The sequence below is a fragment of the Microcaecilia unicolor genome, chromosome 6, assembly GCF_901765095.1.
Source record: "Microcaecilia unicolor chromosome 6, aMicUni1.1, whole genome shotgun sequence".
In the NCBI taxonomy this organism is placed as follows: domain Eukaryota; kingdom Metazoa; phylum Chordata; class Amphibia; order Gymnophiona; family Siphonopidae; genus Microcaecilia; species Microcaecilia unicolor.
Window position 1 is genome coordinate 340,514,376 of NC_044036.1, and position 16,329 is coordinate 340,530,704.

At 43.8% G+C, this 16,329-nt stretch overlaps 1 protein-coding gene across 5 annotated transcripts in view; it reads left to right on the forward strand.

Annotated features, from left to right (window-relative positions):
• The window catches only part of CEP131 (centrosomal protein 131), a 103,149-nt gene that overhangs the window by 34,298 nt on the left and 52,522 nt on the right, over nucleotides 1–16,329 (forward strand). For 4 of the 5 annotated variants that reach the window (XM_030208584.1, XM_030208583.1, XM_030208581.1 and 1 more), the window contains exons 5-16: nucleotides 1,023–1,150; nucleotides 1,246–1,359; nucleotides 1,519–1,686; nucleotides 2,110–2,227; nucleotides 2,802–2,921; nucleotides 3,137–3,290; nucleotides 3,510–3,625; nucleotides 4,093–4,272; nucleotides 5,317–5,508; nucleotides 7,594–7,731; nucleotides 9,915–10,040; nucleotides 10,120–10,236. In XM_030208584.1, coding sequence (XP_030064444.1) covers nucleotides 1,023–1,150; nucleotides 1,246–1,359; nucleotides 1,519–1,686; nucleotides 2,110–2,227; nucleotides 2,802–2,921; nucleotides 3,137–3,290; nucleotides 3,510–3,625; nucleotides 4,093–4,272; nucleotides 5,317–5,508; nucleotides 7,594–7,731; nucleotides 9,915–10,040; nucleotides 10,120–10,236 — 1,671 coding nt within the window. The remainder of the gene's footprint in view (nucleotides 1–1,022; nucleotides 1,151–1,245; nucleotides 1,360–1,518; nucleotides 1,687–2,109; nucleotides 2,228–2,801; nucleotides 2,922–3,136; nucleotides 3,291–3,509; nucleotides 3,626–4,092; nucleotides 4,273–5,316; nucleotides 5,509–7,593; nucleotides 7,732–9,914; nucleotides 10,041–10,119; nucleotides 10,237–16,329) is intronic. The other variant, XM_030208582.1, reaches the window with a different exon arrangement.

The following is a 16,329-nucleotide window of genomic DNA, read 5'->3' on the forward strand; positions in this document are numbered from 1 at the left end:
TTTTCAATGAGGGCTTGTGTCCTTTAGTCAAGGGATGCAGAATTTTATTCTATTTTGGGCAGAATTCCCTCAGCAGTAACTCCCCTCTGTTTTTTTTTTCTCTCTTCTCACCCCCATGTTTTTTTTTTTCTCCTTTGCTGATAGGGTTTGGGAACCTCTCTGCCACCGCAGGCTTGTAACATGCCATTCGCTGTTCTCTTTTGTGGCCCTTGGTGTGTTCAGGTTCCCTACTGGACTGAAATGTTTCCCCATCTTTACAGACAACAGTGAAAACTGATTTAGGTGCTTTCTGTCACTCTGTTTTCTGGCCGGCCACCTCTGCATCAGCAGATTCAGCAGTGCCACATCCCAGGTTTGTGACAAGTGCTGAAAACACTGCCAAGCTCCCCAGGACCTTCAGTCCCCCTCAGCAGAAGCCGATTTTGCGGTATTCGTGCCACACCCCTCTCTTTTGGGTTTACGGCAATTACTTGATGTCAGCACAGCTGCCCAAACCCATGACTGGTCTCCTCTTCTGCTTCTCCTTTTTGCATTTGAACAAATATCCTTCTTTGCTGGCACCTGCCGTATTTGCTGTGCCGCTATCACAGCAAAGGAAAAAAAAAAAAAGCAAACCTTTCTCCAGGCTGATCTTAACAAAGGAACATAAAAGTAGCCATAGTGGGTCAGACCAACGGTCCGTCTAGCCCAGCATCCTGTTTTCCAAACAGTGGCCAAGCCACGTCACAAGTAGGAAGAGATGGTTTGGTGGGCTAGGAAAATATGCTTCAGTCCGTAGGCCATAGGAAACCACTGTCCTGGTATGTTTAGTTGTCCTGGGCTGATTGTAGATCTAGTTTCAAAAGGATACTTGATTCTTATGTATTCTCATTGAATTCAGATATTTCACTGCCGGGCTGCGAACCTCCAGTTCCACCCTCATCTGACTATATACCCTGTGTCGATCACCCTGGTTTGGAGATACCCCTTCCCCAGACATGAACTCTCTCTCTGACATTGCCTTCTTGTTCATGCAACATTAGGATGATCAACCCAGGGCGTTTCTTGTCCCACCCAGTGCCCGCAGTGCAAGCACCCTGGACTCTCCTGTGGGCATGAGGAGGAAGGAGGCCACAGTGCCACTGGCACCAAACTTTACTGCCAATAATAGGTGAGGTCCCAGTAGGGAGCTTGTCCATTCGTTCGGAACCTGACATGCCCACCTACCATTGTCTTATCCTTTTGTGTTTGTTTCTTTTTTTCAAGGAGTAACAAGGGTGCCATGGGTAACTCTGTCACCACCATGCTGCATAACAATTATTCCACTAACGACAAGGTCCTGACACCCAAGAGCTCCAATCAGAAGACCACATCTCTCAAGTAAGTTGGGCTTATCTGAGTGCAGTCAGGGCTTGCATTTCAGGTCATTATCCGCTTTTAAGAATTTTCTGAGGAAGGATATTGCGAATTAAAGCAAATTAGCATACTGAACGGCCCCCTCATTTTGGCCATTATTGAAATCGCCTCCTCTCCATTTAGCAACATAATAAAGGCCACGACGCATGAAGACGGGAGCAGCAATGTCAAGAAATCTGAGAAGAACTTCTCCAGTAATAATATGTCCCAGAAGAACTCTGGAGGAAGCGGCAGCAGTGGCAGTGGTGGTCCGCACCGGAGGAAGGAGGTCTCCGAAGAGGAGGCAGAAAGGTGAGCGTTTCATCCATGAGTCAGTACGCTCTTATTTTCCTTTTACCCTCTGTTCCAGTCCCCCATGGCTCCTACTGTCCTCTTAACTGCTCAGCCACTGGTTTGCTCCAGGAACCAAATGTTCTTTTCAAGTCTACAGTTCAAAGTTTAATTTCTCTTTTGTTATCTGTGTTTTGGCTCCGGCATAAGTACATTAGAAACCAGTCTTCTAGGTTTCCTCTCTGCTGCTATTGTCTTTATGGATCTCCGGTTTGTCACAGCCAGATCTCTAGCCCTCGTTGGGATCAAGTGAGATTGTATTATTGGGAATGATAGCTTTTGGCCTTCTGTCTCTGTAGTGAAGATTACACATTGTGCTACACCCTTCCTCATGACATCTGATACTACAAAACCTCTCTGTTCTTCTTCTCGTCTTTTGTACAGGTTCATTCAGCAGGTGAACCAAGCAGCTGTCACAATCCAGCGCTGGTATCGGCACCAAACACAGCGGCAGAGAGCTGGTGCTGTTGCTGTCCAGCAGATGCTGTCCTCTAAGAAAGAGGTGAGACATGGGGAAGTCACTGCTGTCCGTGGGATTGGTAGCATGGAATGTTGTTACTCTGGGATTCTGCATGGAATGTTGCTACTCTTTGGGATTCCGCATGGAATGTTGCTACTCTTTGGGATTCCGCATGGAATGTTGCTACTCTTTGGGATTCCGCATTAAATGTTGCTACTCTTTGGGACTCCGCATGGAGTGTTGCTACTCTTTGGGACTCCGCATGGAATGTTGCTACTCTTTGGGATTCCGCATGGAGTGTTGCTACTATTTGGGTTTCTGCCAGGTACTTGTGACCTGGATTGGCCATTGTTGGAAGCAGGATACTGGGCTAGATAGACCATTGGTCTGACCCAGTATGACGTTCCTTATGTTCCTACGTTTCTCACACAGTGTCCCTGCTGCCGGAATGGCAGGAGGTATTTATTTATGACATTTATACGCGTTCCAGTTAGGATGACTATTGGCACGGCTGTGTGTTAGGGCCTCAATACTGAAATAGCAAGGGGAAGGGGGCATTTTGCCATGATTGCAAAGCCTAATTTCCCTAAATCCCATTTGTTGTCATCCTTTAAAGGAAAAACATCAACAGGTGTTGGAGGAGGGTCGCATGCTGGCTTTGCATCAGAAAAAAGAGGAGGCGCGTAGGAAAATTCGAGAAGAGAAAGCGCAGCAGGCAAGGAGGGCAGCAATTCAGGTAAGCCCTGGACATGCTCTGTTTCAGTCAAGTGATGTGTTGGACAATCTCAGAAAGATGGTCAACTGAATTCTGTGTGCGCAGTAGTTGGCAAATCCAGAAGACAATGGAATTGGTGGGAGGAGAAATAAGCAGGTCTCAGTATCTTGGAAATTCTCTTTGGTTGGGGGGGGGGAAGAACCTTTTTCCATTAACACCTTTTACCCCTCTGTTAGGAACTCCATCAGAGACGGGCCCAAAAGGCATTGGAAAGCAAACGGATTGCAGAGGAAGAGCTGCAACAGCTGAAAGATAGCGGCAGATTTGGTACAAAAAAGCCTAGAGCATCAGTAGGGGAAAATGGCAGCTTCTCCAAAGCAAACAATGCAGGTGAGTCCAGGGTTTTCTCCCCCTCCATCCTCCTCACCCAACAGAGGCAGCCCCTTCTCTCCCCTTCCCCTGTCCTGTGCCAGTGAGTAGAGATAGAGGTATGTACTTTCTCCCATTGACCAGAACTCTTTGCATAATCTCACCTGCTGTTTTACATGTGGCATTTAAAGGATCAGGTGCAGATCACATTTCTGAAGCATTTTCTCGTAATTTTTCTAGGTTCCAGAGTCCAGGCAACTGTCGATCTGAAGGAGAGTCTCACTCCATTGGGTTCAGCATCCCAAGGACAGAGCAGACCTGCAGAGGATAAAGCCCAGGTCTTGACATTCTCCCTAGTACGGTCATTTCTCTCTTGTCTTCTAGGAGGCTGACTATGACAGTAGCAAATGGATTGTAGCTTTGGGGAAGGAGTGTGGGCACACCTGTAAGGGCAACTGATAGCACAGAACTATTTGAGAGATTTCTGCACAAATGCTGATGAAATTAGATGAATGGATCCTCAGAAGCTTAGCTGAAATTGGGTGGCGGAGCAGGTGGGGGGAAGAGGGGGTGGTGGTTGGGAGGCGAGGATAGGGGAGGGCAGACTTATACGGTCTGTGCCCTGAAAAAGACAGGTACAAATTCAAGGTAAGGTATACACATATGAGTTTGTCTTGGGCAGACTGGATGGACCATGCAGGTCTTTTTCTGCCGTCATCTACTATGTTACTATGTTACTAAATTAGCTTTTAGGTGTGGTACTCTTTGGACAGGACAGGTTTCTCAGTCTCCTCTTGCCTCACTACTTTCTCTGGATCCTTAGGATGTAAACATGAGAGAGCTAACGGGTGAGGACGTGGAGGCTGTGGTGAACGCCAGCAGAGCGCATTCAAAAACCACTCTTACTGACTTGTTGGACACCCTCAAACTGCTGGAGGAGGAACCTGAGGTCATCCTGGAGCCAAAGACTTTCAAGAAGAACAAGTACGCTTGGATAGATGAGGTGAGGAGGAGAAGGAGGAGGGTCTTCCCATAAAGCTCGTACTCGTCTCGTGTGCACTCCTGGAGTGGGCAGAGCTCAGAATTGACAAGTCCATCACTGTGCCACACACAGGATCCTAAGTTTTTATTCCAAAACCAGGATTCCTTTTCCCCATTTCAGCTGTGGCAGGAAATCTATGGGGGATGTTCATAGCCCCTGGGAGAGAGAAGCCCTGGCCATCACTCAGCAGTGACAGCTAGCGGCCCTTATGAGTCAACACCTGCAGGCACCATGGTTTTGTGATCCCTGGTCAATGTTCGTCACTAGATGGCTTTTAAGGGACAGGGGGAGAGAGGGTTTAGAATGTTAAGTCTTTGTATTTTTATGAGTTCCTTTATTATGATGCACTTAGTGATAGGTGGAATATAATTGGGGAAAAACAGAGGCTCCTGTTGCCAGTGATTTGTAAGAATCATTTATTGTTTACTGTATTTACTAGACCGTTCTCTTGTACTCGAATCAAAACGGTTTACAATGTATAAAATTAACAATAAAAACAAATAAAACAGAAAAGGAATGGCATAGATAGGAAAGCACACTCACTCAAAATCATTTCTCTCAAATGCACAATGTTTCCAGCATCTTTCCTTTCAGGAGTGTGGATCAGCCCCAGGATTTAATTACTTTGTCTTGGCTGGTTCAGATTGAATGCGTTCCATCTTCATCTGTAGTTGAAGTGTTATTATGTCTTTTTATATGAGTCTTACTAGGCAGTTCCGGCACTTGGGTGAAGTACTGTATGTTTTCTGGTGCCAGGATGCTGCATGGCAGCTACTGCAGGAGAAAGACTGATCCTGTAATGGTCAATCAGAACTCTTAAACTAGGGTACCTGGAGACGGTGATTCCAGGTCAGTGATTGGAACCCGACAGCTGTTAAGGATACATATGAGGTTAGGTACGTTGCAAGCAGGACAGCCCTCAGCGTAGGAAGTGCATTCGTGGTTTGCAGGATTAGATGGGAGTCGGTCTCATTTTTTCTGCTTAATATTCTTTTCCTTAATTAGGAAGTTGGCTCAAACTCTTTGACAGCTGATAACCTAGAAAGGTTTGGGAAGATGACCCACCCCCCAGGGGTGTCTGAAGATGGCGCTCTCCTGTCAGAAGCCAAGCTCCAAAGTATCATGAGCTTCCTGGATGAAATGGAGAAGTCTGAGCAGGAGCGACCAAGATCTGCCACTTCCACCACACGACGAGAGGTAAGAGGGAGACATCTGTGTTGTACACACACTGCAGCCCCTGCTATACGGCAGGGGGTGACCATGCACTACAGCTCACCCCCTGTCAGTATTGTAATCGTGGCAGTTTTGATTGACTTTTCCTTAGTGTCACTGCCACAAATTCTTCAGATGCTGGTCTTGGTAGACCCTTTATTTCAGGGAGTTTCTGTATAGTGGAAAACACTGATTTACAAAGATCTACTGTAAGCATGTCTGCTGGCAGTGGCGTTCCTAGGGGGGCTGACACCCGGGGCGGATCGCCGATGCGCCCCACTCCCCCGGGTGCAGCGCCTCCCCCCCCGGAACAGCGCGATACCCCCCCCCCCCCCCGGGTGCACGCCACTGGGGGGGGGGGGGTGCCGCGTGCCTGCCGGCTCTTCGTTTTCATGCTCCCTCTGCCCCGGAACAGGAAGTAACCTGTTCCGGGGCAAAGGGAGCATGAAAACGAAGAGCCGACAGGCGCGCGGCACCCCCCCAGCGGCGTGCACCCGGGGCGAACCGTCCCCACCCCTTGGAACGCCACTGTCTGCTGGTATTATATCTCACAGTTCTGATTACTTTCCTGATATCCTATGGACTGAGTGATGTCCCATTAAGGTAATAGAAAATGGAGAGACGGGTATCGTATGAAAATAAAAAAGTAGATATATGGGAGGTTGGAGACATTCTGCTGACCTTTTTAGACATGTCTATATGACAACTGTTGCAAATGTTTCATTGGACACAATTAAAATTAGGAATGTGCATGGAAAAACTTCTGGTTTGTTTTCTGACTTTTGGGATGATTTTTAGACATTTTATTGGTTCATTTCAAGTTTAAAAGCATTTGTTCTACATTACAATATGGAAAACCTAAGAGAATCTAGCTCTGTGCAGAACATTGCACTTTGGAAACTTTGTCCCTCTTAATTGTGGCACCCCATTGGATGTTCCAGTATTTGTTAGAAATTTTGAAAATTGCTTGGCAGGTTTGTCCTCCCATCTCACGTGCCTGTTACCTTCCACCATTTGCTAAGAAGCAGAATCAGGTATCAGTGGCAGTAAATCCACTAAGGATTTATTAAGTCCTGACATAGCCTCCTCCTCTTTTTTTCAGAGTCTGTCTACTAATATTCTTGTCCTTGAACCTAATAAAGACTGGCTCCTCGGACTATTTTTCATCATTGAGGCTTTGTTGCTCTGTAAAATTGATATTTTCTCCAACGTAGCCAGGCCCACACAGAAAAGCACCCTTATGCTTGCTTTGTTTGAGTATCGGCTGGGGTTATTTTTTTTCCTTTTATTTTTGTACTTCTTATCTTTTGTGTATCCCCAACTATTACTGCTAAACAGATGTTTTATGGACTATATTTTGGAAATTCCTTAATGGTTTAATTTTATAACTTTTTATTTATTTATTTTTTTTACATATGGTACTTTATGCACATTAATTTACTACTTACTACTACTTGACATTTCTAAAGCGCTACTAGGGTTACGCAGCGCTGTACAGTTTAACATAGAAGGACAGTCCCTGCTCAAGGAGCTTACAATCTAAAGGACAAATGTACAGTCAGTCAAATAGGGGCAGTCAAATTGGGCAGTGTAGATTATCATACATTAAATTGATTTTTTTTTAATGTGCACTATTGAATGTGCATTCTTGATTAACATCCAGCCATGTGACTTGTCATAGAAGGACTGCTCGAGATTGCGCTCCGCATGGAATTGCTGGGAGTTCCCCTGGACAGTACAGTGCGGCAAACACAGCTTTGGGTGGTGGTGGGGTAATTGTCCATGTAGGTCAGCTGTGTATCTGTTCCAGCACTAAGGTGATAATATATCGGGGTTTGCCTGCTGATTCTTAGGACAATATTAATTAATCTGTCTTTTGGTTATTGAAAAGTTACCTAAATATGAAATATTTTAGCCATAATATTCCAGCCTTTCTCCCTGAAGGCCCCTTTGTTTTACTTGCTGTCTTCTGTGCAACGTCAGCTGCTTCCGAAAGCCTCTGGACACTGGTGTGAATAACCTCGTGTTTCTCTCCTGAAGAAATGTCTTGAGACTTTGCTGTTCTTCCAGGGTCTGTTGTCAGAAGAAGAATTAGTGCAGCTACAACAGGCTTCAGCTGTTGCCACCGAGGTCACAAGCTCCGTGCTGAGGCTAAGGATGGAATTGCAAGAGAAGCAACGAGCAATAAACCTGCTGCAGACAGCCCTGGTAGGTGGGGTAAAGGGCCTTTGCAGACTTTAAGCATCATATAGACAGGAATGTAGTTGTCAGTGGGCAGCATGGGTTGAAAAAAAAATCCTTCAGGAGATCTGTGTGTAGATCTACTAGCTTCATACAGCCAGCTAGTATGAGAAATAGAGGGGTTAAGTGAAAAATAATGCCTCCACCGCCATAGTTCATCAGCAGATGGCAACACTGATACGCTCACAGGATTTCTGCTTCTGATGTACCCGAAAAAGGTGTATTTTGTGGCAGTCTTAGGTCCTTTCATTAGGTACTCTGATTACATGTAGATGTTTATATGCTAAGTTGTGGGTGGCGACGCCGGTAATTGGGAAACAAAACGGGAGCTGGGCAGACTTCTACGGCCTATGCCCTGATCGTGACTGAATAGATAGGGATGGGCTGGAGTGTAAATTTTAAGGGGCTTCGACGTTAGCTTCAGAACTTAGTACAAGAACAGTACTGGGCAGACTTCTACGGTCTGGGCCCTGAGAAAGGCAAGGACAAATCAAACTCGGGTATAAAGTATCACATACCATGTAAAATGAGTTTATCTTGTTGGGCAGACTGGATGACCGTACAGGTCTTTATCTGCCGTCATTTACTATGTTACTACGTTACTCTTTGGGGTTCTACATGGAATGTTGCTACTAATTGGGATTCTGGAATCTTGTAACTCTTTAGGATTCCAGAATCTCCAGAACTTTTAGTACAAGAACAGTACTGGGAAGACTTCTACGGTCTGTGCCCTGAGAATGACAAGGACAAATCAAACTCGGGTATAAAGTATCACATACCATGTAAAATGAGTTAATCTTGTTCGACAGACTGGATGGACCGTTCAGGTCTTTATTTGCTGTCATTTACTATGTTACTATTTTCTTTTTGGTTGGGGGGGGGGGGGGTTGGGGGACTTGATGTTACAGTACTTTATTTTGTATATGAAAACTATAAAACTAATAAAGATCTAAAATTCATACTAATTTGTGTGATCAAAAATGAAGTGTATAATCTGTGATGGCAACAGACGAGTCTCATTTTAGAAATGTTGCTGAACTCTTAAAGGACAATTGAAGGATCACTTAAAACGTTACATTGCAACCCAGAAAACTTTAACATTACAATTGAGAAAAGCTCAGAAATACAAGAAGGAAATTCGGTTGCAGCATGACAACACCTGGGCCTCACATAGGTTGAAACACCACAGAGGCAATTGCGAAGATGGATCTCGGTCTTTCCCCATCCACCGTACAACCTAGGTTAATGCCTTGCGATTTCCTTCGTTATCCAAAATTGAAGGAAAACCTTTGGGGCATCTGTGTGACTCAAATGAAGAGGTGGAAAGGACTGTGCGGAACTGATTAAAGACCAGATGTGCAGCTCTTTCGTGAGTCTCAAAAACTTGTTCGTTGTTGGCAGAAATGTGTGGTGTCTATGTAGAAAAAATATACATGTAATATTTTTTATCTGTTTCAATATATTCATTTAAATGTTAAGGGGGTGGAGGCATTACTTTTCATTTAACTCTTTTACGTTCTACCTTGGCATCTGAACTTTGAAAGGAACGTTTTATGGGATGCCTTGGGGCATGTTTTTGGTGAGATCACAATTATAGTGTTTTCAGGTCTACATATGGTGGTTTCTGTAGAAAATCTATCTTTGCAAGAATCAGATGTAAAGAAAGTTCCCGCAGTAGGCTTCATAGAAGAGATGCATGTGTACTTCTTGCTCTCTCTCGCTCCTTCTCCTTCTCTCGCTCTCTCTTGCTCTCGCTGTCGCGCTTTCTCTTGCTCTTGCTCTCTTGCGCGCTGTCTTTTGCACACTCTTTATTTCTTGTACGCGTTCTCTCTCTTGCGCTCGCTCACTCTCTTGCTCACTCTCTCTCTGTAAGAAGCACCTGCAAACTTTGTCTCGTAGCAAAGACTTTGTTCCCCATATTGCACTCTGTCAGCAATAGACACGTCTCCAGTGCCGTGGTGTCCCCCTCATTTCCTACCTATCACAAGTTCACTTTTGTAGTTTTTCCTCCTCGCCTCTTCAGAAGTACTATCAGGCTTGAGATCTGGAGTGTGAAGCAGTGATATCCCAGTAGCCTGCTGATCACTGTGATTATAGAGAACCTCCTAAGACTTAGAAGCCTGACAGTCACCTTTTAATCCATCCACCAGGCACAGCAGCGAGAGCTGACTGTCCGACACGTGAAGGAGACGGAGAAGGAGCTGAGCCGGCAGTGGAAGCACCAGCAGGAGGAATATGAGGCAACGATCCAGAGACATCTCAGCTTCATAGATCAGGTAGATCTGACATTCTGGAGATTTCCTTGCCCAGCCAACGCTGTATGCTAAGTCCTCCCCTCCATTTTGTCTCTTTCAGCTGATCGATGATAAAAAGCTGCTGAGCGAGAAATGTGAATCTGTGGTGGCAGAACTGAAGCAGGTAGATCAGAAATACACCAAGAAGATCTCCCAGATGCAGGAGCAACACGAGCTGGTGAGAGGCTGGTGGTGCCAGCATAAAATCATGGACTGCTCTAGAAAAATCCTTTGTCATGGTGGATCATTTGATTACCGCAAGAAAACAGAAGAACAGGAACCCTTGTAGGCACACAGACAAATCAGTCACAAGGGCAACGAAAAAAAGGGGCAGCAGATGACGTACAAACTTGCACCTTTATTGAACATCCAGGACTCGACACGAGTTTTGTTTCGACTCACGAGGGCCTTCCTCAGGAGGCTCTAAAATCATATATACAAATCAGGAATTAAGTTGAATAAAATAATGTATCGTTTGACAGAGTATAAATATATAAAACCATCAAAACGTAAATTAAAAAGTTTCTTTAAAATCGTTTCAACATAAGAAGAATAAAACAAACATAATTATTATATATACATATACCTTGGAAAAATAATAATTTATAAGTATGATTTCAGAATATATAAAATTATGTCAATTAGATTAAAAAATCTCAAAAAATACAAGTGTAAAACATGTTCATCCTGTATATTTGTAACTATCATGTTCATCCTTATATTTGGACCATTGTATTTATGTTGTATGTTTATAATTTATTGATGCATTATTAGGATATTTTCTTAAGGTATATTTATATATAATTATTTTGTTTGTTTTATTCTTGTTTAAACAATTTTAAAGAAATTTTTTTATTTACGTTTTGATGGTTTTATATATTTACTAGTAAAAGAGGCCCGTTTCTGGAGCAAATGAAACGGGCGCTAGCAAGGTTTTCCTCCCCGACACCCCCCCCTTCTCCCTCCCTCCCTCCCTACCTACCGACCCCTTCGTCATTCTGACGCCATTGCTCCGCACCTCCTGAACGCACCGTACGCCATTGCTCCGCCCTCGGTGTGTGACACCATTGCTCCGCCCTCGACGTCATCACGTTTGACGCGAGGGCTGGGCCCCTTGACTTGGCGATTTCGGTGGCTTCACCACCACGAACCCTTCGATCCCGCCTTGAAGGAAGTGACGTCAGTGTCTTCAGAACGTTGAGGGTGAGTTTTATTATATAAGATATTGTGTCAAATGATACATTATTTTATTCAACTTAATTCCTGATTTGTATATGTGTTTTTAGAGACTCCTGAGGAAGGCCCTTGTGGGCCGAAACACAACTCGTATCAATAAAGATGCAAGTTTGTACATCGTCTGCTGCCCCCTTTTTTCGTCGCCCTTGTTGTGACTGATTTGGATCATTTGATTAATCAGAATTTTCTATCCAGTTAGGAATAATCTTGCTTGGACAATAGAAGGGATGAGGGATGGAATGCACAAAAAGCGAAGTACAGTTCGCCCGTTCTCACTTGCTTTTTCATATGGCTTGGTGAAGACGTATCGCTTGAATAATTGGTTACTCTTTGTCAGGTGCGCTAAATCAGGTTTAAAGAATGGAAAAGTTCCACTCTGAACTCCTAACTTTTCAAACTTGTGCACACAGCCAGGTAACCCGCATCTTGTGTGGCTACTTCTGGAGGGGAGCAGTGATGGGAGATATTTCACCCGAGCAAGGCACAGGGAGATAAGTAACTTGTTAAATCCCACGTAATCAGCCATGGTAGAGCAAGAACCTGAGGCCACATGCCCTGTAGTGGTCTGCTGACTGCAGCGATTCTTTCCTTACAACATTTTTAGAGCCTGCTAGTCCTAGAAAAAACACCATTCAGTGTGCCTGCCGCTTTTTGTTAATCTTAAGCTATATTATCGAAGGCCAGACTCTTCTGTAGATCTGTCCTGTCCCATTTATTTATTGAGCACAGCTAAGGTCCTGAAAAGCCACGTGTGGCTGCAAAACAGGCTAAGAATGAATGATGTGTGGTCTGTGAGGGCTCTATGTATGCTTATAAATGCCTGTAGACTCATACCCCAAGAATCATGTTTGCCTTTGTCCCAGAGCCGGTGGTTGGGAGGCAGGGATAGTGCTGGGCAGATTTATACGGTCTGTGCTAGAGCCGGTGGTGGGAGGCGGGGATAGTGCTGGGCAGATTTATACGGTCTGTGCTAGAGCCAGTGGTGGGAGGCGGGACTGGTGGTTGGGAGGCGGGGAGAGTGCTGGACAGACTTATACGGTCTGTGTCTGAGCCGGTGATGGGAGGCGGGACTGGTGGTTGGGAGGCGGGGATAGTGCTGGGCAGACTTATACGGTCTGTGCCCTGAAAAGGACAGGTACAAATCAAGGTAAGGTATACACAAAAAGTAGCACATATGAGTTTATCTTGTTGGGCAGACTGGATGGACCATGCAGGTCTTTTTCTGCCGTCATCTACTATGTTACTATGTTATGTTACTGATAGTAGCAGACTAAGAATGTACCAGATACCTGTACGTTAACATGACGGAATAGAAACAAAACAAACAAACAGAAGTGTCCCCCTAACCATAAATCACACAGTCTACAAAAAAAAAAAGACTAGAGGTTGGGGGTAGACCAAATGTCTATCCAAACAGTAGGTTTATTCAAAAATCAGTTTCAAAGACTCGGGCTGGTCCGCTCTTGACACGCATTTGGTTCTGTACATGCCGTCTTGGTTAGATTTTACTGCGTTCCAGTTTGATGTCGTACTTTGCATTCTCTAGCCAATTTATGTGTTGTTGTCATCAGTGGCTGAGATATCTTGTTTGACTCCTGAAGCAGGCGAGGTTAGCGCCGAAATGCAGGACTGCGTTGAGTCTTTGGAACATGATGGAATAGAGCAGAAAAAGAAATATCACGAATTCCCCTTTCCCACCCCCAGATTAACACATACAACCCCCATGGGAGAGAAGAAGCAGGATGAATGTGAATGTGTGACAGCATCTGAACACATCACTTTGCACTAATTCTAAAACAAAAACACAGGTCTTTAGGATGATCAGAAAAATCTGACACAAAGATTTACTGCCTCCCCGTCTTCCACCCTCTTGTGCAGCCCTTAACAGATTTGTCAACAGCAGCCACGCTAAATTAATCTTGTCGGATCCTTAACATCATCCGAAGATATGAAGCAATAGCAGTTCTTCTCACGTTATCTTACCAGACTGTCGTTTTGTTAGTAATGAACACACAAGAGGCCTGAGTTTATCAGTCACTGCAGTTTTCCATGTTGTGTTGCATACGAGGAAGGTTTGGTCGGCACCAGGGTTTCACTTGCTGCTTTGATTAGAAAGTTGGATTCTTGTTCCAGCAGAGGGCAGTACGGTATTAGGTTGGGGCTGCTTTCAGTCTGGTCTGAACGCTTTAACAAAATCTCATCTAAGTAGGGGGGTTGTGTTTTTTGTTTTTCCTGATTAGATGTGAGTGAAGGCTTGTGATGCCAGATCCCCAGCCTTGATTCTGTGTTTCTAGCCAGAAGCCCCCAAGAACCTGACACTTCCCTTGTGTTTGGACATTAAAGTTGAGTTGATTTTGAATTAGGACTAGATGGACCCAGCTGTGTGGTTATAATACCAGAACCTGGTGCAGCACAGGCAGGGTTTTTTGCTTAAGTCTTCCCTTGAAGGCGTGCTTAGTACTACAGGAGTATGCCATTCAGGCACCAGAGAAGCCCATTATTCCAGTCTAAGCCAGAAAGGGGGTATGCATCTCAGACAGCAGCAGGGGAGAAGAGTGTGTGGTTGTGTACATATGCTAGATTGCATCAGTGGGCACACAAATACACGTAAAGGCAGTCGCTGCAAACATATTTAATCATCAAAGGCATATTTTAAATATAGGTACTGATTACACTCAATTCCTGAGCAGATGCTGCTTTTCAGTGAAGCACTATAATGCTGTCCTTCCTCAAGATCTGGGATTTAAAGAGAACATGAGTATTATGTCTGATAAGGTCCAAAGAGAATCCACATACGTGGAGAACTCAAGAAGTCCCATGGAGAAACACAAACAAAGAGGGGAGTGGGAGTGAGAACCAGGATTTCCAAAGACAGGACCACTGGAGTAGTGAAATGAAGCAAAATTTACAAACTGACTCGACACAATGTTGTGTTTCGGCCAGAAGGCCTACATCAGGACTCTATGAATTAAAAACAATATGTAAAAATGAAATGCAAACAAAAACAAGCAACTTATAAAATGCAGACAAAAACAAAACAAAATGCTTATGAACATATGGGATTAAATAATAATGTACAATGTGAAAGTACATAAGTAATGCCACACTGGGAAAAGACCAAGGGTCCATCGAGCCCAGCATCCTGTCCACGACAGCGGCCAATCCAGGCCAAGGGCACCTGGCGAGCTTCCCAAACGTACAAACATTCTATACATGTTATTCCTGGAATTGTGGGTTTTTCCCAAGTCCATTTAGTAGTGGTTTATGGACTTGTCCTTTAGGAAACCGTCTAACCCCTTTTTAAACTCTGCCAAGCTAACAGCCTTCACTACGTTGTCCGGCAACGAATTCCAGAGTTTAATTACACGTTGGGTGAAGAAAAAGTTTCTCTTATTTGTTTTAAATTTACTACACTGTAGTTTCATCGCATGCCCCCTAGTCCTAGTATTTTTTGAAAGTGTGAACAGACGCTTCACATCCACCTGTTCCACTCCACTCAGTATTTTATATACCTCTATCATGTCTCCCCTCAACCGTCTCTTCTCCACTTTAATATACTTTGTATATTTATAACATGAATGCAACACAAAATTATAAGACTTTCATGGGTAAAACATGAATAAAACATGATAAAAGTTTAAGTGCAATGCAACAGAATTGGTAAAACACGAAGTTATTGATTTTACATGACCAGTCTTTACCCAAGTACATTAGAAGGTCATAGATGAATAAAAAGCAATATGAAAAAAAACTGTAAGAAAAGGAACCGTTGTAATGTGACAATAATTAAAAAAATAAATAAATAAACTATATATATGTGTTTGACCCAGAGTAGTGAAATGTGGAATGAATGGAGATGATGTACTGAAAAATTCATTAAAAAAACATAGAATATGACCTTGATAAAAACGGGGTATAAAAGTAGAAAAAATGAATTAGTGTGTTTTTGTACAAATCAAAGTGAAATTAAAAAAGAATTAATCTGTATATTTGGGGGGAAAAAATGAGAGTCCAGGAGTAGCAACAATGGATTACGATGATCTAGAGAGATAAAAACACAAACGCTAGAAAATCATAATATGCTGGTCTGTGTTTATATTGTTTTTAATTCATAGACTCCTGATGTAGACCTTCTGGCCGAAACACAAGTTGTATCAAGTCAGTTTGTTTTCCAATAAATTTAGCTTCATTTCACTACTCCAGTGGTCCTGTCTTTGGAAATCCTGGTTCTCACTCCCACTCCCTTCTTTGTACTATGTCTGATAAGTCAGGTGCATACTTGTGGGATTAATTTTCTGTCCCTTATATATATATATACTGCCTATAGCTCTAACCCAGGTAGTGCTGGGTCAAGTACAGTTTCTTTCAAACCACTGCTAACAGAGCCAAACTCGTCTACAGAGCTAGAAACAAAGATTTTACAAACCGTTTGGGGTGGGGGTGGGGGTTGCTGTTCTTGCGGGGCTGCAAACGCTATAAACATTTTGCCATGCACTGGATTCCTCGGGTAGCTCTGTGATGGGTGACAGATTATAGCTGTTATTGGAACCCAGGATGAGTTCCAGGGCCACCTGACAGGGCAGGGCAGTCAGTTTTCCAGTTCTAAAACCTGCTGCCTTTCGCTGCTTACGCACCTCGATATGTTGTGAATGAGAGAGCTGAACAGCGAGATGAGCCCTTCAGAGCAAAAGTAGACCCTGTCCATTTTTTGCAGTATTTCAGCTGTTCAATGATTCATACCTTCTACAGCCTAAACACTTAAAAGAAAAATTGGATCATGTCCATCCTTAACCAGCTCTGATATCTAATTTTGTTTTATGCACTCGCTACTTTCTTTAGTCTTTGCAACAAGAATAAGCCATATGCATGCGTTGTAAGTTTTGGCGGAGTAACAAAGCAGCCTGCTTTTGTTCTCAAGGGAATACCCTTAGCTCTTTTTACTGTTCTTCCAACCACCTTTTGGCTGCACCTATCCATTTTCACATATATATCTATACTCTGTTTTTCCTTCTCTTGCTTCCTCCCTAGGTTTGGC